This window comes from Triticum urartu, chromosome 4 (genome assembly GCF_003073215.2).
Source record: "Triticum urartu cultivar G1812 chromosome 4, Tu2.1, whole genome shotgun sequence".
Taxonomy (NCBI): Eukaryota; Viridiplantae; Streptophyta; class Magnoliopsida; order Poales; family Poaceae; genus Triticum; species Triticum urartu.
This window is the reverse complement of record NC_053025.1, coordinates 12,289,884-12,310,771: the sequence shown is the minus strand read 5'-3', so window position 1 is coordinate 12,310,771 and position 20,888 is coordinate 12,289,884. Positions and strand designations below refer to the sequence as shown.

Sequence of the window (20,888 nt, the reverse complement as noted above, 5' to 3'; positions counted from 1 at the left end):
ACACACAATGATTAGCGGGAACCCTCGGCAATCAGTCAGCTTTCCCCCCTCTCCTGCCCCGCACGATCACGAAGCCAGCTCGATCTCACTTGCTAAACTACTGGTCGACACGACACGACGGTTTATCGCACCAAATCAGTATTCAATGCGGTGGTTACAAATGAGGCAAAAAGGGGCGGATGGATGGGTGGATGGTGGCACCGAGCTTTTCCTTCTTCAAGCAACATAGGAGTAGTCTTCGCTCGCCAGCCAGCCGCTCTGCTCCTCCTCTCCCCCACCAGCTCTCGTGCTCGCCGCCAGCCCCGGACAGCGCCGCCCCAGCTCACCGGGAGGACAGCAAGCAATGGAGCGGAGCCTCCCCCCCGTCCCCGTCCCCGCGGCGCGCGTGTAGTAGGGCTCCCTCCCTCCCTCCCTCCCCCCGCGCGGCTCCTCCCCAGCAAGAGGTGCGGATCGTTTCTTGGCTCCTGTCCTGGCCCTTTCTTGGTCTGTTGACCGCCTCCTCTCGCCCGGATCTCGCGCTTCCGCGGCTCCTCCTGCGGTTTGGATTTGGCTGGCTTCCTCCGCCTGCTGCTGCTGCTGCTGCTGCTTTCGGCGGTGGGGTTTCTTGCTCTTGCTCTTGTTCTTGGGGGCAGGGTCTCCTCGGTGGAGCTTCTGTTTGCTTTCCCCCCCTTTGATTGATGGTGCGGTGTGCGTTCTTTTGGCCGTTTGGTAGCGTGCGGCTGCATTATCTCCGCGCGTGGTGCTCCCGCGAATGGAGATCCGCCCGCGCTGCCGATTTATTCCGGCAAGCACCGAGCTTGCCAATGCGCTCGCTCACAGAGTCGCAGCCACGGAGGCCGTGAGCCATGCTTCGATCACCGTCGATTTGCCAGGAGCGCGTCTGATCGGATTGGGGCCTCCGCCTTCTCGACCGGGCCACAGGGGAGACGCCAATGGGGATGGATAGCTTCGCGCGATGATCATCATAGCAGGCCGTGTACTAGTACTAGCAGCAGCGCGTGTTGGAGGCAGCGCGTGGCGAGATCCGCTCGTGGTGTTCCGTGGGATGTTGTTCTCTGAATGAACGAATGAATGCAGGTTCATCTTCTCAGCGTGTGTTCTGTGACGACGCAGGCGTTTTGATCCGCGAGGATGGCGATGGCGGCCTACAGCAACCAAGCGCAGGCGATGATGAGGGACTACCTGCTCGCCGACCCGCTCGTCCCCTACACCTCCGTGCTCATCGGCGTTTTCCTCTGCAAGATGGTACTAATTTCATCCATCCTTGTGGTTTCCAAGTTAGAGCTGATGATGATTGTAACCATGAGAACATCGTTTATACTCAAGAGCTTTGTTTACACCAGCCCCAAGGAATAACACTGGAGCGTCCAGTACTTATGTATGGCAGGCTAGTTACCACAAATAGGACTAGATAGATACTGGTCTGTTATAACAGAACTAATGGTCTTAACTGTGCACACAAAAATTAATTCTTAGTAAGTACTTCCTTTTTACAGAGGTCCAGTTAATGTGCTGTTGAACATAGTACTAATTTTCCCCTTCGCTACACATATTCTTGATGTTATTGCAATCTTAACTTTGTGTTTTAATAAGTTTACGAAAGTTTAAACACCATTAAATCCAGAAAATATCTGTCAAGTTGAATCAACTTCTGTTCCTTTTGTTCATTAAGGACATAGAACAAGAAAAAACTTGGGATTGTGAGTTGTGACTCAACCTTCAACCATATTTTTCCATCTTCGTTAATCTCAGAACTTTTAAATGTGGCACGATTTACTTTACATCAGTATCTACTGGCTGCTGTCTATATCAATTTACACTAGCGTCAACCACTTTTGACTTCACAAACCAGTTCTCAATCATTCATGAGCATATTTCTAGTTTCTTCCTGTGATAAAAGGCTATGTTTTATCCTGTAGGCTTATGACCTCACACGGATATTGAGCTCATTCTACTTCAAGGGCTATTCTTCTTTGACAAAAATACAGCGTGTTGAATGGAACAACAGGTCAGTCTTACAGCTAGCTAGTACATATATGTTGCTCCAGTCATGATATTTTCTTTTCACAGATTTCATAGCGGCAAACTGACAACCAATTATACCTGTTTCAGGGGTATGTCCAGTGCACATGCGATCTTTATCGCAGCAGTATCAGTATATCTTGTTGCATCTACAGATCTTTTCTCTGATCGCCTTAATGGGCCTATTACATTCCGCAGTTCGATCATCTCCACCTCTGCATTAGGGGTACTGGCTAACCCTCTTAACATGTATTATGATTGGTCACTAAAGTTTATACTTTTCAAGCTGGACTTTTGTTTCATTGCTCAGTTCACATGTGTGTCCTGGTTGTGTGCTTTACAGGTTTCTGTGGGTTACTTCATCACTGATCTTGCAATGATCTTCTGGTTGTTTCCTTCCCTTGGTGGAATGGAATATGTAGGTGACCAAATCTTACATATATGCAATTCGTTAGTGAACTAGATTTAACTTCAATCTGATTATACTTGAAATAAGTCCATGCTATAATTTGGCAACGATTCGGTTCAAAATATTATTATTTGTCAACGGTCTAGATATTTGCTAACTTGTTTGTGACAAGCAACTGCTTATGGTTGTGTGTTTCCGTTTCAGGTACTCCATCATACTCTTTCTCTGGTTGCAATAGCCTACACAATGTTGTCAGGGGAGGGGCAGTTTTACACATACATGATTCTTATTTCAGAAACAACCACCCCTGAAATCAACATGAGATGGTAAACAAGTGAATGAATTTCAACTTTTCTCTGAAATAATTTCTCATGTAGTGTTGATTGAAATGCATTGTTCTTTGTTTTAAGGTTCCTTGACACCGCTGGATTGAAGAAGTCGAGCGCCTACTTGATTAATGGTATTTTGATATTTGTTGTATGGCTGGTGAGTATTTCTTTGAACTGTCTTGAATGTTCTGTAAACAAAGAAAAATCATGAAATTCAGTAAACCAGTATAATAAAGGGATCAGATCAGTAGAAATTGAAGAACTGCTTTACATTCATAATTTGTGAGTAACCTCATGCAGTCATATAGTTGCATTGACAAAGTAACTTCACTGCTTGGTTGTTATACTAGTAGGGTTCTTGCACTAGTATTTGGTGGTGCGATCTTTTCTTTTTATCATAGCATTGGTCTACTTCTTTCAGGTGGCAAGGATATTTTTGTTCCTGTATGTATTTTACCACATCTATTTGCACTACAGCCAGGTACTAGAGATCTTCATTGAAATGCGCTAATTCAGTTTTCCTTAGTACACAACATCCATATGCCATCTGACACAATTTTACCTGCTTTTCATTTGATTTCACAACAGATAATGAAGATGCACGCATTTGGTTATTACCTGACACTGACCGTGCCGTCGGTGCTCTTTGTCATGAACGCAATGTGGTTTACGAAGATTTTGAAAGGGGTAATGAAAACACTGTCGAAATGGTCGTAATCGGAGTAGGCTTTGCGGACCAGAAGTGCAACATAACTGGGTGTTCCTGCCATGCTGCACTGCGTGTGACTTGAATATGTAAAGTTACGAATATATGAATTAGGCTTTGCAGACCGGAAGTACAACGCCAACTTGGTTGGTGTTCCTGCAGTGCTGCTTGAGACCTTGATGTGCAAAGTTATGAACATATCGGCGTAACTAGGGAAAGTGAATATGTAAAATACTAGCAAACAAGTTAGATTAGGCTAAATCGCGCTATTTTCCATGAGCTGGGATTTCCTGGCCAGTTTGGCACTGTACTGAAGTTCCTATTCCAATCCTGCAATCTGTGTATACCAGGCCAGGAGATAATTCCATTGCATCTCTTATTCATACTAAATTTGATAATCTAATTTGAGATATTATATATAAGCTGTTGTTATTCCTGGGATGTGTAAAAATGGGTAGATTTGTGTCCATGGTTGTTGCATTCCCCTGCACATTACCTGTTTCCTGGTCAAATTTTGCTATATTCGCTCTTTGCTGCAAAATTTGGTTGAAATTTTCTGCAAACCATCTCCAAACTGACCCCATCAACTAATATAAAATTCCTACACACACGATGCAGCTGTATTCTCTGTTGAATAACCTGTTGCATACTATCTGAACATCAAACTTAGGAGCAACAATTACTGGGGGACACAATCAACCACTTTGGAGGTAACTCTCACTTAAGATATCTGCAGCGGCATTCTAGTATGGGCATTTACATGACAAACACATGAACGAAAAAGAAAAGACAGGTGGGCACGGTAGCGCTTAAGAGTATGTCAGATAAGGCACAGGAGCAAGAGGCGCTTTCAGGATAGTTTGTCGAGATTCCTCTCCCAAAATTTCTCAGACGACGAATGTGACCAAATATACGATGCTTCAGGAGGAGCAGCACGAAGCCGCGCTGACCACTCTCTCATTGGGTCTCTGGGAGAGAACCATCCCCGCCGCCTGTGGGTTCTGCGCTGCCTGCCCTTGCAGCAATCTCTTCGCTGCAATGGGAATCGATGAAACATTAGCATCTAATCATATAACATCAATGCAAACACGTAAAAAAAGAAGACAAAAGTCTTATGTTAAGGGGCAAAAGGTGGAGCAAGGTAACGGTGGACTGCACTGCGGCTTAGAGATTTTCGGTCCAGAAACCAACAGCCCGTAGAAAGTGGACTCACCAATCTCATAAAATATGTCATTCACATTGGTTGCAGTTTTAGCAGATGTTTCCATGAAGAAGAGGCCATTCTCCTGCGCATACGTCTTGGCTTCCTGCAGTAAATGAACCTCATGTCACACATAAATATAGAACAGCTACCTGAGCTGATAAAAAAACACCCACAACAAGTAAACCAAATGCGGCAAGCAACATGAAGTAGCACATTCTCTTGTCATAACTTCATACTTCCTGCTTCCATACTCCCTCTGTTGCAAATTGTAAGACCCCGAGTAGGGCAGCCCGGTGCATGTAGCTCCCGCTTGCGCAGGGTCCGGGGAAGGGTCCGACCACTTTGGGTCTATAATACGCAGCCTTTCCCTACATTTCTGTAAGAGGCTGTTTCCAGGACTTGAACCCATGACCTCATGGTCACAAGGCAGCAGCTTTACCACTGCGCCAAGGCTCCCCTTCAAATTGTAAGACCCCGAGTAAGCATAAAAATTAAGGGTGCGTTTGGAACTTAGGAAAAATTAGTTATAGCCTTGCTCGGCAAGGAGGAGACGTTTTTTGGGCAAAGAGGAGACATTTGGTAGGGAGATGATCACTCTTGCTTTCCTTGGCATGGTTGCCCTTAACTGCCAATAAATTCTTGACAGTGCAGAGAGCCAAATCAGCTCTCTTGCGTGGGCAAGCAAGCTGGTGCTACGTGAGGGACAACCAACTGCCTGTCGAACGTGAGGCTTTGATACCAAACTAAACACGGAGTTTTGCTTTTTCCAATAATAGCCCAGCCTGGCTAGTTTAATCCCCTCCAGGTTGGGCAAAATGAGCTGTACAAATCATGAAAAGAGAGATGTGAAAATGACCAAGCTATACTTGTCATAACTTAATATTCCCTGCTAGTCAGTGAGAGCATAGCTTACAAATGCTCGAGAAGTGATAAGTGGAAAAAACGAGAAACACCAATAAATTCTCATATGCGCGCCTAATACTGTAAAAAGAGTTGGAAAAAATCATACTCCCTTCCATTAGATTTCTTTCCAATCTTGCCCCTAATTAATCGCTGGGCTGTACTTAATTTTCCTAGTTGGATTCAAGGACGTTGGGCTGTTAGTGCACAAGGTAATTAAGCCGGCACATGATTAGAGGGGGAAAGGGCTGTGGACTCAGGGTTATTTTCGTCAAAACTAGTGCTAATTTCTTTCTGCGCCTTGTTTTCTGAATCACAGCAGAAAACATTCATGCCCTTCAGTATGCAATTTAGGGAGTGTGCCTTATCATTTGAAATGGTTGGTAGGAGTACCACCATATTTACTACTACCAAAACAATTTCATCAAAACTACAGAAAAACAGATAGCATGAACGTGCTGATAGTAGTAAATAATGGTATCCTGGCCGTCTTTAATTTCTTAAAAAATGTTTAGGCCTTCTTTGGTTCATAGGATAGGAATTTTAGGCCTCCTTTGGTTTGGAGGAATTTCATAGGAATTTTAGAGGATAGGATTCTTATAGGATTTTTTCCTTTAGAGCCCTTTGGTTCATAGGAATAGATTCCTATTCCTACATAGGATTTGTTCCTATCCTCCACATTTCATAGGAAAATAAAAATGAGCCTAGACTCAATGGAAAAATTCCTTTGATGTCAACCAAATGACATCTCGTTTCCTATTCCTACTCATAGGATTTGAGATACATGCCATCTCATTTCCTACAAAATTCCTATTCCTATGATAATCCTATCCTATGAACCAAAAGAAGCCTTATAGGAATAGGAAAATCATAGGAAGTGAGATGACATGCATGTCAATTCCTATAGAGAAAGAGATGTCATTTGGTGCATAGGATAGGATTTTTTCCATTGAGTCTAGGCTAATGTTTTTTTCCTCCAAAACGTGAAGGATTGATTCCTATCCTACATAGGAATAGGAATCCATTCCTACAAACCAAAGGGCTTCAAAGGAATTTTTCCTTTGCAAATCCTATCCTATAGAATTCCTACAAAAATCCTACAAACCAAAGGAGGCCTTAGATGCTGCAGGAAACATAAATACATTACTTTTGATTGTCTTGGCAAATGTGTAAAATTCCCTGTAACTAAAGCAAGCAAGGCACAAAAGACTAAATGATGGTAATACCGTCTTCAGGAAAGAACGCAGATATGTGCATCAAGATGCTCCACAGTAGGAAGTTGTGAAAACTAAATACAATGTGAAAGTGTAATATCAAGTATTTGCCTTCAAATTATAAGGTTCTGTGTAAATGTTACAACTAAACAGATTAAAATACAAGGTGGATTTAATGTGCTCACAGAGAGATTTTCTGTGTACAACTGTTGAACCCCAAATAAACAGAAATAAGAATGATATGATGTGATGCTGACGGTGCATATTATAGTATGAAAGGAAGATTATTTGAATTACTAGTTGACAACACCATATCTATTTTCAATGGCAGAAAATTAAACATCGGTGAAATAGAACAGTGAAACATAGTACAATACTAGACTGGGAAGGTTGAAAGCAACCAGCAAGAAAATGGACTACATACCTCTATTTGAACCTCCCTCGCCTCAAGCAAATCAGCTTTGTTGCCAGCAAGAGCCACTACTGTATTCTGGTTTCCTACAACAATGAAAAGGTTAAATTAATATGTCTGTATTAACAAGCGACAAAACCTTTCACATGGCCTGATTCTGTTAACTATTGGTATTTATACTACCATTAATCAGATCCAAAAGCGCAAATATTTTCAGAAAAGATCCAAAATCACAAACGTGAAATGAGCAAAGAAGTCAAATGTGAGTATAAGTGGAAATTTATAATAACTTAAACATGATGATCTTTGTAGCCAAAATAGAAGTGTAAACAAAACAAAGTGTGCAGACCAAATAAAATGCAGCTTAATTTCATAAACATGTGGAAAACACAAACCTAAAGTGACTCAAACTGCATATTAGTCTTATCATCAAATCCAGAAACACAGAGCACTTACAAAATGGATTTCGTACAAGCTAACTATTTGAGGAGCTGGTTAGTCATACAGTTACTGAGCAGACATGATCAAACATCAGGCATGACATGTCTTCAAATGATAAAGTGGAGTACCTTGAGCTTGAAGTTCTTGAACCCATTTCTTTGCTCGGGTGAAGGATGCCTGAAGGTAAAAATATTAAAAGTTACATGATATCTTAATGGGATCATCCCTGCACTTAGCGGTAGCTATACTGCTTCTAGATTAAGTTAATGCTTCTTCAAGCACATAATAGAATTACAACATGAAGCAGCAAACACAAAGTGCATATGTGGTGCGAACATGCTAAAACAGAAGAGGTTCCATGATAACTAAAAACTCGTTGAAACAGCACCACAGCAAACATACATCCATAGTCGAGAACTATTTTGAGGAATACCGTGTATTAGTCGTCAACTAAGTATTATCAATGCCCGTTAAGGCATTAACTATGGATTGTTAACCTCATGTGCAACAAAGGAATATAAACCATCCAAGGTATTCCACATGGATCAACCACTAGTAACCAGTTAAATGCACTAGTACTTAAGTGTGTTAAAAGCTCAAAACTTTCAGAGAATGCATGGAAGCAAAACTAGATATTTCTACCATGTTCTCACCAAGACCCACTCATTGCTGGCAAGTAAACAACAAACTTAACCATCACAAAATTTTGTAACTTCATTTATGGTGTCATCCATACAAAATCGTAGCCCCTGTCACATTTTTACTGTTATGAAGTACGGCACCCTGCAGTTCTCACAGGCATACACACTCTTTTGCAATACAAGGTAAGCAAGTGCAGGTCTACTTGAATAATGTTTTCTCTTCTCCATAGTTTCACTATCTCTCTTTCTCTTGGAACAGATTAGTGACTGAAGAAACCAAGTTGTCAGATTTTACCCAAGTGCCTGAGAACTAAATCACGCCATCTGGAGACTACTACCTTGCCTGACTTTACTGCCCCTGCTACAATTATTCTTGGTTCCCTTTTAATTCCCCAATTGAACTCACAACTAAACGTACTTCTGTAAGGATTCATAACCATTGTTCATTCGCCAAAGCAACTAACATGCAAATAATAGGAGACTGTCATCGAGACCTATTATTTTATCACCGGAACAGGTAAACCAATTCCATTTTACTAACCTGGTTCGAGATGTCATAGACAACTATGGCTGCGGCAGCACCCCTGTAGTACATGGGGGCCAAGCTGTGATACCTCTCCTGCCCAGCAGTATCCCAAATTTCAAACTTCACAGTCTCGTCATTAACAGCCAATGTTTGAGAGAAGAAAGCCGCTCCAATTGTCGATTCCTGAAGACAAATAGACCAATACAATGATCATGTTCAGAACAAAACCTACAGATATATTATGTTCAACAAAAGGAGCGTATCAGCCGACTTGCCTGGAATTCAACAAATTGTCCTTTTACAAACCGAAGCACCAGGCTGGATTTCCCAGCACCCACATCGCCAAGAAGAACCTGAAAAATCCGAGCATAGTAAAACATTGGCATTTCACAGCCCACGAGATTCTAACAACGCAAAATCAATATGTTTCACACTAAAAAAAATAGTACTCGGAACGTAAGTTAGCAATTTGCCGTAAAACTGACCATCAAAATGGAATTTAGATAAGAACTGGGAAACATTTATGATCTCAAAATCACCTTGCTTGTGAAACATTGAAGTCAAGAAAAGAGAAATTAATGAGCATATCTTCACATACATTTTGCACCCCCAAAGACAAGAGTTACTAATACTCCAAGCTAACAGAGACTGAAAAAGAAAGTGTGGCTACTGGCGCAGAACAACATCTTCTACTGGAGAATTCCCCAGCAAACATAATCTATTAGTCTTACTACATGATATTATTAGCCGTCGTAACAGCAGCGACACCATCGTCAATTGTGCACTCGACAAGTGATCGGGAGCACCACCACGAGACATCACACCAAAAACTAGTCAGATACTTCTACTAGGTAGTAGCGATCAAGATCCAGCCCGGGCGATTCGGTGGTCAATGGCTGCGGCGGATCACTAGAGATAAGAATTCGCACCAGTTTGGCGTTGCGGATCTTGCTGCCGGCGCTGGCCGCCATCGGATTCGACGCCGGATTAGCGCTGCGTTCTCGCGGAACCTTGAAGCAGATCAAACCGCACGCGAGGAGGCGAATTGGGGAATTGGTTGTTGGCTCTCCGCGTGTGAAATGTGTTTCTCTTTATTATTTTTTGGCTTAAGAAAAATACTTTTTCAGGTGCGCCCTTGTAGAGCTGTATAATTAGACTTCCCTACGTTAACGCTCAGCACAAACCTTCGCTGCTCGTATGCGCAATGCATTTCCCATTTCAAAGAGATTACTCCTCCGATCCAATATACTTTTCTCCAACCCAAAATAAGTGTCGACGACTAAGTATAACTTTGCACAAGTTTGGATTTCTTCTTCTCGTTCTAAATTTGTGAACTCTAGCCAAATATGTCATGACCATCATAAATATATCTTTATGTTAAAAATGACCATCATTACTGCATCACTAACCAAATGATGTCGGCTAGAAGGATAAAATGTGTAGCTATGACCCATGGGCCGCAAGGGCTTTTGCAAGAGTGTATGCAATGGAGTCGGCTATCCCTTGGCTAAGTGAGGAGGCATACTTAAATTACATTGCACGAACCTTACACCACAAAAAGAGGATCCAAGAACTATAATCCCACTGTCCTATTCCTATTTGAGTTCTTTGTGTCTCGCTCCGACCCCCTTCCCTTTCTATCCCATTTCGCATTTCAAAACTAGGTTAGGTCCATGAAAACTCTTGGTACGAGAGCCACCCATCTTACGCTAATGAGACTCAATCCCTTTGAGACCATCACAACGTAGACCACGGAAGGAGTGGTGGCAGGAAGTACCATGACCACTGCGATGTCGAAGCAACTTCATGATCCCTTCACATGTGTGCATCCGTAGCTCTCGGAGCTGACAACATAAGTCACCGTCAACATCACAACTTCTCGACCATTTCGAGACTCCTCGTCATGTCCCTGATCTCATCCGGGACTCCGAACAAACTTCAATCACCAAATCACATAACTCATAATACAAATCGTCACAGAACGTTAAGCGTGTGGATCCTACGGGTTCGAGAACTATGTAGACATGACCGAGACTCATCTCCAGTCAATAGCCAATAGCGGAACCTGGATGCTCATATTGGTTCCTACATATTCTACGAAGATTTTTATCGGTCAAACCGTATAACGATATACGTTGTTCCCTTTGTCATCGGTATGTTACTTGCCCGAGATTCGATCGTCGGTATCTCAATACCTAGTTCAATCTCGTTACCGGCAAGTCTCTTTACTCATTCCGTAATGCATCATCCCGTAACTAACTCATTAGTCACATTGCTTGTAAGACTTATAGTGATGTGCATTACCGAGAGGGCCCATAGATACCTCTCGATACTCGGAGTGACGAATCATAATCTTGATCTATGCCAACTCAACAAACACCATCGGAGACACCTGTAGAACATCTTAATAATCACCCAGTTACGTTGTGACGTTTGATAGCACACAAGGTGTTCCTCCGGTATTCGAGAGTTGCATAATCTCATAGTCTGAGCAATGAAACTGTAACGATCATCGTGCTAACGGATGGGTCAAGTCAATCACATCATTCTCTAATGATGTGATCCCGCTTATCGAATGGCAACTCTTTGTCCATGGCTAGGAAACTTAACTATCTTTGATTAACGAGCTAGTCAAGTAGAGGCATACTAGTGACACTCTGTTTGTTTATGCATTTCACACATGTACTAAGTTTTCGGTTAATACAATTCTAGCATGAATAATAAACATTTATCATGATATAAGGAAATATAAATAACAACTTTATTATTGTCTCTAGGGCATATTTCCTTCAGTCTCCCACTTGCACTAGAGTCAATAATCCAGTTCACATCGTCATGTGATTTAACACGAATAGTTCACATCTTTATGTGATTAGTTCACATCTCTATGTGACTAACACCCAAAGGGTTTACTAGAGTCGATAATCTAGTTCACATCGCTATGTGATCAACACCCAAAGAGTGATCATGTTTTGCTTGTGAGAGAAATTTAGTCAACGGGTCTGCCACATTCAGAGTTGTATGTATTTTGCAAATTTTCTATGTCTACAATGCTTTGCATGGAGCTACTCTAGCTAATTGCTCCCACTTTTAATATGTATCTAGATCGAGACTTAGAGTCATCCAGATCAGTGTCAAAGCTTGCATCGACGTAACTCTTTACGACGAACTCTTTGTCACCTCCATAACCGAGAAACATTTCCTTATTCCACTAAGGATATTTTTGACCGCTGTCCAGTGATCCACTCCTGGATCACTATTGTACCCTCTTGCCAATCTTATGGTAAGGTACACAATAGGTCTGGTACACAGCATAGCATATTTTATAGAACCTATGACTGAGGCATAGGGAATGACTTTTCATTCTCTTTCTATTTTCTGCTGTGGTCGGGTTTTGATTCTTTACTCAACTTCACACCTTGCAACACAGGCAAGAACTCCTTCTTTGACTGTTCTATTTTGAATTACTTCAAAACCTTGTCAAGGTATGTACTCATTGAAAATATATCAAGCGTCTTGATCTATCTTGATGCTCAATATGTAAGTAGCTTCACCGAGGTCTTTCTTTGAAAAACTCCTTTCAAATACTCCTTTATGCTTTCCAGAAAATTCTACATTATTTCCGATCAACAATATGTCATTCACATATACTTATCAGAAATGTTGTAGTGCTCCCACTCACTTTCTTGTAAATACAGGCTTCACCGCAAGTCTGTATAAAACCATATGCTTTGATCACTTTATCAAAGCATATATTCCAACTCCGAGATGCTTGCACCAGTCCATAGATGGATTGCTGGAGATTGCTCACTTTGTTAGCACCTTTAGGATTGACAAAACCTTCTGGTTGCATCATATACAATTCTTCTTTAAGAAATTCATTAAGGAATGCAGTTTTGACATCCATTTGCCAGATTTCATAAAATGCGGCAACTGCTAACATGATTCGGACAGACTTTTAAGCATCGATACGAGTGAGAAAATCTCATCGTAGTCAACACCTTGATCTTGTCGAAAACGTTTTGCGACAATTCAAGCTTTGTAGATAATAACACTACTATCATCGTTCGTCTTCCTCTTGAAGATCCATTTATTCTCAATGACTCACCGATCATCGGGCAAGTCAATCAAAGTCCATACTTTGTTCTCATACATGGATCCCATCTCAGATTTCATGGCCTCAAGCCATTTTGCGAAATCTGGGCTCATCATCGCTTCCTCATAGTTCGTAGGTTCGTCATGGTCTAGTAACATGACTTACAGAACAGGATTACCGTACCACTCTGGTGCGGACCGTACTCTGGTTGACCTACGAGGTTCGGTAGTAACTTGATCTGAAGTTTCATGATCATCATCATTAGCTTCCTCACTGATTGGTGTAGGAATCAATGGAACTAATTTCTGTGATGAACTACTTTCCAATTCAGGAGAAGGTACAATTACCCCATCAAGTTCTACTTTCCTCCCACTCACTTCTTTCGAGAGAAACTCCTTCTCTAGAAAGGATCCATTCTTAGCAACAAAATATCTTGCCTTCGGATCTGTGATAGAAGGTGTACCCAACAGTTTCTTTTGGGTATCCTATGAAGACGCACTACTCCGATTTGGGTTCGAGCTTATCAGTTTGAAACTTATTCACATAAGCATCGCAACCCCAAACTTTAAGAAACGACAACTTTGGTTTCTTTCCAAACCATAGTTCATACGGTGTCATCTCAACGGATTTAGATGGTGCCCTATTTAACGTGAATGAAGTTCTCTTTAATGCATAACCCCAAAATGATAGTCGTAAATCGGTAAGAGACATCATAGATCGCACCATATCCAATAAAGTACGATTACAACGTTCGGACACACCATTATGCTGTGGTGTTCCAGGTGGCGTGAGTTGCGAAACTATTCCACATTGTTTCAAATGAAGACCAAACTTGTAACTCAAATATTCACCTCCACAATCAGATCGTAGAAACTTTATTTTCTTGTTATGATGATTTTCCACTTCACTCTGAAATCCTTTGAACTTTTCAAATGTTTCAGACTTATGTTTCATTAAGTAGATATACCCATATATCCAAAAATCATCTATAAAGTTAAAAAAATAACGATCCCCGCCGCGAGCCTCAACACTTATCGGATCACATACATCAATATGTATTAATTTCCAATAAGTCAGTTGCTCGCTCCATTGTTCCGGAGAACGGAGTCATAGTCATCTTGCCCATGAGGCAAGGTTCGCAAGCATCAAGTGATTTCAAAAGTCCATCAGCATGGAGTTTCTTTATGCACTTTACACCAATATGACCTAAACGGCAGTGCCACAAATAGGTCGCACTATCATTATTAACTTTGCATCTTTTGGCTTCAATATTATGAATATGTGTATCACTATGATCGAGATTCAATAAACCATTCACCTTGGGTGTATGATCACAGAAGGTTTTATTTATGTAAACAGAATAGCAATTATTCTTTGACTTAAATGAATAACCGTATTGCAATAAACATGATCCAATCATATTATGCTCAACGTAAACACCAAATAACATTTATTTTAGGTTCACCACTAATCCCGAAGGTAAAGGGAGTGTGCGATGGTGATCTTATCAACCTTGGAATCATTTCCAACACACGTCGTCACCTCGTCCTCAACTAGTCTTTGTTTATTTTGCAACTCCCGTTTCGAGTTACTTCTCTTAACAATTGAACTAGTATCAGATACTGAGGGGTTTGCTATAAACACTAGTAAAGTACACATCAATAACATGTATATCAAATATACCTTTGTTCACTTTGCCATCCTTCTTATCCGCCAAGTATCTAGGGAAGTTCCACTTCCAGTGACCATTTCCTTTGCAGTAGAAGCACTCAGTTTCAGGCTTGTGTCTAGCTTTGGGCTTCTTCATGGGAGTGGCAACTTGCTTGCCATTCTTCTTGAAGTTCCCTTTATTTCCCTTGCCCTTTTACTTGAAACTAGTGGTCTTGTCAACCATCAACACTTGATACTTTTTCTTGATTTCTACCTTCGCCGATTTCAGCATCGCGAAGAGCTTTGGAAATTGTTTCCGTTATCCCTTGCATATTATAGTTCATCATGAAGTTCTAGTAACTTGGTGATAGTGACTAGAGAACTCTGTCAATCACTATCTTATCGGGAAGATTAACTCCCACTTGATTCAAGTGATTGTAGTACTCAGACATTCTGAGCACATGCTCACTCGTTGAGCTATTCTCCTCCATATTGTAGGCAAAGTACTGTCAGAGGTCTCATACCTCTTGACACGGGCATGAGTATGAGATACCAATTTCAACTCTTGGAACATCTTATATGCTCCGTGGCGTTCAAAACATTTTTGAAGTCCCGGTTCTAAGCCGTAAAGCATGGTGCACTAAACTATCAAGTAGTCATCATACCGAGTTTGTCAAACGTTCATAACGTCTGCATCTGCTCCTGCAATAGGTCTATCACCTAGCGGTGCAGCAAGGACATAATTCTTCTGTGCAACAATCAAGATAATCCTCAGATCACGGACCTAGTCCGCATCATTGCTACTATCATCTTTCAACATAGTTTTTCTCTAGGAACATATCAAAAATAAACGGGGAGCTACATGGCGAGCTATTGATCTACAACATAGTTATGCAAATACTATCAGGACTAAGTTCATAATAAATTAAAGTTCAATTAATCATATTACTTTAAGAACTCCCACTTAGATAGACATCCCTCTAGTCATCTAAATGATCACGTGATCCAAATCAACTAAACCATGTCCGATCATCACGTGAGATGGAGTAGTTTTCAATGGTGAACATCACTATATTGATCATATCTACTATATGATTCACGCTCGACCTTTCGGTCTCCACTGTTCCGAGGCCATATCTGCATATGCTAGGCTCGTCAAGTTTAACCTAAGTATTCCGCGTGTGCAAAACTGGCTTGCACCCGTTGTATGTGAACGTAGAGCTTATCACACCCAATCATCACGTGGTGTCTCGGCACGACGAACTGTCGCAGCGGTGCATACTCAGGGAGAACACTTATACCTTGAAATTTAGTGAGAGATCATCTTATAATGATATCGCCGAACTAAGCAAAATAAGATGCATAAAGGATAAACATCACATGCAATAAAAATATGTGACATGATATGGCCATGATCATCTTGCGCCTTTGATCTCCATCTCCAAAGTACCGTCATGATCTCTATCGTCACCGGCATGACACCATGATCTCCATCATCTTGATCTCTATCAACGTGTCATCACATGGTCGTCTCGCCAACTATTGCTCTTGCAACTATTGCTATCGCATAGCGATAAAGTAAAGCAATTATTTGGCGCTTGCATCTTATGCAATAAAGAGACAACCATAAGGCTTCAGCCAGTTGCTGATAACTTCAACAAAAACAAGATCATCTCATACAACAACTTATATCTCATCACGTCTTGACCATATCACATCATAATAAGCCCTGCAAAAACACGTTAGACGTCCTCTACTTTGTTGTTGCAAGTTTTACGTGGCTGCTATGGGCTGAGCAAGAACCGTTCGTACCTAAGCATCAAAAAACACAACGCGGTATAGTGATTGCTTTTTGATCTTCAGAAAGAACGTGTTCATTGAATCCGATTCAACTAAAGTTGAAGAAACAGACACCCACTAGCCACCTGTGTGCGAAGCACGTCGGTAGAACCAGTTTCGCCTAAGCGTACGCGTAATGTTGGTCTGGGCCGCTTCATCCAACAATACCACCGAATCAAGAATCAACTAGTGACGACAAGCAATATGTATATACCCACGCCCACAACTCTTGTTTGTTCTACTCGTGCATGTTGTTGGGTAACGTAGTAATTTAAAAAAATTCCTACGCACACGCAAGATCATGGTGATGCATAGCAACGAGAGGGGAGAGTGTTGTCTACATACCCTCGTAGACCGACAGTGGAAGCGTTATGACAACGCGGTTGATTTAGTCGTACGTCTTCACGGCCCGACCGATCAAGCACCGAAACTACGGCACCTCCGAGTTCTAGCACACGTTCAGCTCGATGATGATCCCCGGACTCCGATCCAGCAAAGTGTCGGGGAAGAGTTCCGTCAGCACGATGGCGTGGTGACGATCTTGATGTTCTACCGTCGCAGGGCTTCGCCTAAGCACCGCTACAATATTATCGAGGATTATGGTGGAGGGGGGCACCGCACACGGCTAAGAGAACGATCTCCAAGATCAACTTGTGTATCTAGAGGTGCCCCCTGCCCCCGTATATAAAGGAGCAAGGGGGAGGGGCGGCCGGCCAGGAGGAGGCGCGCCAGGGAGGAGTCCTACTCCTACCGGGATTAGGACTCCCTCCTTTTTCCTTGTCCAACTAGGAGAGGGGGAAGGAAGGGAGAGAGGAGAGGAAGGAAAGGGGGGGCGCCGCCCCCCCTCCTTGTCCAATTCGGACTAGAGGGGGAGGGGGCGCGCGGCCTGCCCTGGCCGCCCCTCCTCTTCTCCACTTTGGGCCCATGAGGCCCATTAACCCCCCGGGGGTTCCGGTAACCCCCCGGTACTCCAGTTTTATCCGAAACTTCTCCGAAACACTTCCGATGTCCGAATATAGCCGTCCAATATATCAATCTTTATGTCTCGACCATTTCGAGACTCCTCGTCATTTCCGTGATCACATCCGGGACTCCGAACAATCTTCGGTACATCAAAATATATAAACTCATAATAACTGTCATCGTAACGTTAAGCGTGCGGACCCTACGGGTTCGAGAACAATGTAGACATGACCGAGACACGTCTCCGGTCAATAACCAATAGCGGAACCTGGATGCTCATATTGGCTCTCACATATTCTACGAAGATCTTTATCGGTCAGACCGCATAACAACATACGTTGTTCCCTTTGTCATCGGTATGTTACTTGCCCGAGATTCGATCGTCGGTATCTCAATACCTAGTTCAATCTCGTTACCGGCAAGTCTCTTTACTCGTTTCCGTAATACATCATCTCGCAACTAACTCATTAGTTGCAATGCTTGCAAGGCTTATGTGATGTGCATTACCGAGAGGGCCCAGAGATACCTCTCCGACAATCGGAGTGACAAATCCTAATCTCGAAATGCGCCAACCCAACATGTACCTTTGGAGACACCTATAGAGCTCCTTTATAATCACCCAGTTACATTGTGACGTTTGGTAGCACACAAAGTGTTCCTCCAACAAACGGGAGTTGCATAATCTCATAGTCATAGGAACATGTATAAGTCATGAAGAAAGCAATAGCAACATACTAAACGATCGGGTGCTAAGCTAATGGAATGGGTCATGTCAATCACATCATTCTCCTAATGATGTGATCCCGTTAATCAAATGACAACACATGTCTATGGTTTAGGAAACATAACCATCTTCGATTAACGAGCTAGTCAAGTAGAGGCATACTAGTGACGTTTAGTTTGTCTATGTATTCACACAAGTATTATGTTTCCGGTTAATACAATTGTAGCATGAATAATAACCATTTATCATGATACAAGGAAATAAATAATAACTTTATTATTGCCTCTAGGGCATATTTCTCAGTCTCCCACTTGCACTAGAGTCAATAATCTAGATTACACAGTAATGATTCTAACACCCATGGAGCTTTGGTGTTGATCATGTTTTGCTCGTGGAAGAGGCTTAGTCAACGGGTCTGTTACATTCAGATCCGTATGTATCTTGCAAATCTCTATGTCTCCCACCTGGACTAGATCCCGGATGGAATTGAAGCGTCTCTTGATGTGTTTGGTTCTCTTGTGAAATCTAGATTCCTTTGCTAAGGCAATTGCACCAGTATTGTCACAAAAGATTTTCATTGGACCCGATGCACTAGGTATGACACCTAGATCGGATATGAACTCCTTCATCCAGACTCCTTCGTTTGCTGCTTCCGAAGCAGCTATGTACTCCGCTTTACATGTAGATCTCGCCACAACGCTTTGTTTAGAACTGCACCAACTGACAGCTTCACTGTTTAATGTAAACACGTATCCGGTTTGCGATTTAGAATCATCCGGATCAGTGTCAAAGCTTGCATCAACGTAACCATTTACGATGAGCTCTTTGTCACCTCCATATACGAGAAACATATCCTTAGTCCTTTTCAGGTATTTCAGGATGTTCTTGACCGCTGTCCAGTGATTCACTCGTGGATTACTTTGCTACCTCCCTGCTAGACTTATAGCAAGACACACATCAGGTCTGGTACACAACATTGCATACATGATAGAGCCTATGGCTGAAGCATAGGGAACATCTTTCATTTTCTCTCTATCTTCTGCAGTGGTCGGGCATTGAGTCTTACTCAATTTCACACCTTGTAACACAGGCAAGAATCCTTTCTTTGCTTGATCCATTTTGAACTTCTTCAAAACTTTGTCAAGGTATGTGCTTTGTGAAAGTCCAATTAAGCGTCTTGATCTATCTCTATAGATCTTAATGCCCAATATGTAAGCAGCTTCACCGAGGTCTTTCATTGAAAAACTCTTATTCAAGTATCCCTTTATGCTATCCAGAAATTCTATATCATTTCCGATTAGTAATATGTCATCCACATATAATATCAGAAATGCTACAGAGCTCCCACTCACTTTCTTGTAAATACAGGCTTCTCCAAAAGTCTGTACAAACCCAAATGCTTTGATTACACTATCAAAGCGTTTATTCCAACTCCGAGAGGCTTGCACCAGTCCATAAATGGATCGCTGGAGCTTGCACACTTTGTTAGCTCCTTTTGGATCGACAAAACCTTCCGGTTGCATCATATACAACTCTTCTTCCAGAAATCCATTCAGGAATGCAGTTTTGACATCCATCTGCCAAATTTCATAATCATAAAATACAGCAAACGCTAACATGATTCGGACAAACTTAAGCATCGCTATGGGTGAGAAGGTCTCATCGTGGTCAATCCCTTGAACTTGTCAAAAACCTTTTGCGACAAGTCGAGCTTTGTAGACAGTAACATTACCGTCAGCGTCAGTCTTCTTCTTGAAGATCCATTCATTCTCAATTGCTTGCCGATCATTGGGCAAGTCAACCAAAGTCCACACTTTGTTCTCATACATGGATCCCATCTCAGATTTCATGGCTTCAAGCCATTTTGCGGAATCTGGGCTCACCATCGCTTCTTCATAGTTCGTAGGTTCATCATGATCTAGTAGCATGACTTCCAGAATAGGATTACCGTACCACTCTGGTGCGGATCTTACTCTGGTTGATCTATGAGGTTCAGTAGAAACTTGTTCTGAAGTTTCATGATCATCGTCATTAGCTTCCTCACTAATTGGTGTAGGTGTCACAGAAACCGTTTTCTGTGATGTACTACTTTCCAATAAGGGAGCAGGTACAGTTACCTCATCAAGTTCTACTTTCTCCCACTCACTTCTTTCGAGAGAAACTCCTTCTCTAGAAAGTTTCCGAATTTAGCAACAAAAGTCTTGCCTTCGGATCTGTGATAGAAGGTGTATCCAATAGTTTCCTTTGGATATCCTATGAAGACACATTTCTCCGATTTGGGTTCGAGCTTATCAGGTTGAAGATTTTTCACATAAGCATCGCAGCCCCAAACTTTAAGAAACGACAACTTTGGTTTCTTGCCAAACCATAGTTCATAAGGCGTCGTCTCAATGGATTTCGATGGTGCCCTATTTAACGTGAATGCAGCCGTCTCTAAAACATAACCCCAAAACGATAGCGATAAATCAGTAAGAGACATCATAGATCGCACCATATCTAGTAAAGTACGATTACGACGTTCGGACACACCATTACGCTGTGGTATTCCGGGTGGTGTGAGTTGCGAAACTATTCCGCATTGTTTCAAATGTACACCAAACTCGTAACTCAAATATTCTCCTCCACGATCAGATCGTAGAAATTTTATTTTCTTGTTACGATGATTTTCAACTTCACTCTGAAATTCTTTGAACTTTTCAAATGTTTCAGACTTATGTTTCATTAAGTAGATATACCCATATCTGCTTAAGTCATCTGTGAAGGTGAGAAAATAACGATATCCGCCACGAGCCTCAACATTCATTGGACCACA

General features: G+C 42.0%; 2 protein-coding genes across 3 annotated transcripts; one reads left to right on the top strand and one right to left on the bottom strand.

Annotated features, from left to right (window-relative positions):
* Positions 1-175: 175 nt before the first annotated feature.
* Positions 176-3,902, top strand: LOC125550252 (TLC domain-containing protein 4-like). 2 transcript variants are annotated; one of them, XM_048713209.1, is made up of 9 exons: positions 176-390; positions 1,114-1,245; positions 1,920-2,008; positions 2,113-2,248; positions 2,366-2,440; positions 2,636-2,757; positions 2,842-2,917; positions 3,182-3,241; positions 3,349-3,902. In XM_048713209.1, the coding sequence occupies exons 2-9, from the start codon at positions 1,132-1,134 to the stop codon at positions 3,475-3,477; spliced, it is 801 nt and encodes a 266-aa protein (XP_048569166.1). In that variant the 5' UTR covers positions 176-390; positions 1,114-1,131; the 3' UTR covers positions 3,478-3,902. The 2 variants fall into 2 exon arrangements, with proteins under 2 accessions (XP_048569166.1, XP_048569165.1); XM_048713208.1 differs by having other exon boundaries at positions 176-443.
* Positions 3,903-4,169: 267 nt separating this feature from the next.
* Positions 4,170-9,993, bottom strand: LOC125550253 (ras-related protein Rab5A-like). Its single transcript, XM_048713210.1, has 7 exons — positions 9,734-9,993; positions 9,080-9,157; positions 8,820-8,987; positions 7,766-7,814; positions 7,209-7,282; positions 4,680-4,773; positions 4,170-4,499 (listed from the first exon to the last, which is right to left on the bottom strand). Exons 1-7 carry the CDS (start codon positions 9,773-9,775, stop codon positions 4,387-4,389), a joined length of 618 nt encoding a protein of 205 aa, XP_048569167.1. The 5' UTR covers positions 9,776-9,993; the 3' UTR covers positions 4,170-4,386.
* Between the last annotated feature and the right edge of the window lie 10,895 nt (positions 9,994-20,888).

Coding starts and splice junctions, on each gene's coding strand:
- LOC125550252 (XM_048713209.1), top strand. CDS start 1,132: ATGGCGATGGCGGCCTACAGCAACCAAGCGCAGGCGATGATGAGGGAC. Junction 2,249..2,365: donor TCTCCACCTCTGCATTAGGG/GTACTGGCTAAC, acceptor TGTGCTTTACAG/GTTTCTGTGGGTTACTTCAT. Junction 2,918..3,181: donor TGATATTTGTTGTATGGCTG/GTGAGTATTTCT, acceptor TACTTCTTTCAG/GTGGCAAGGATATTTTTGTT.
- LOC125550253 (XM_048713210.1), bottom strand. CDS start 9,775: ATGGCGGCCAGCGCCGGCAGCAAGATCCGCAACGCCAAACTG. Junction 9,158..9,733: donor AGATCCGCAACGCCAAACTG/GTGCGAATTCTT, acceptor CGGATTTTTCAG/GTTCTTCTTGGCGATGTGGG. Junction 4,500..4,679: donor TGACATATTTTATGAGATTG/GTGAGTCCACTT, acceptor TTCCCATTGCAG/CGAAGAGATTGCTGCAAGGG.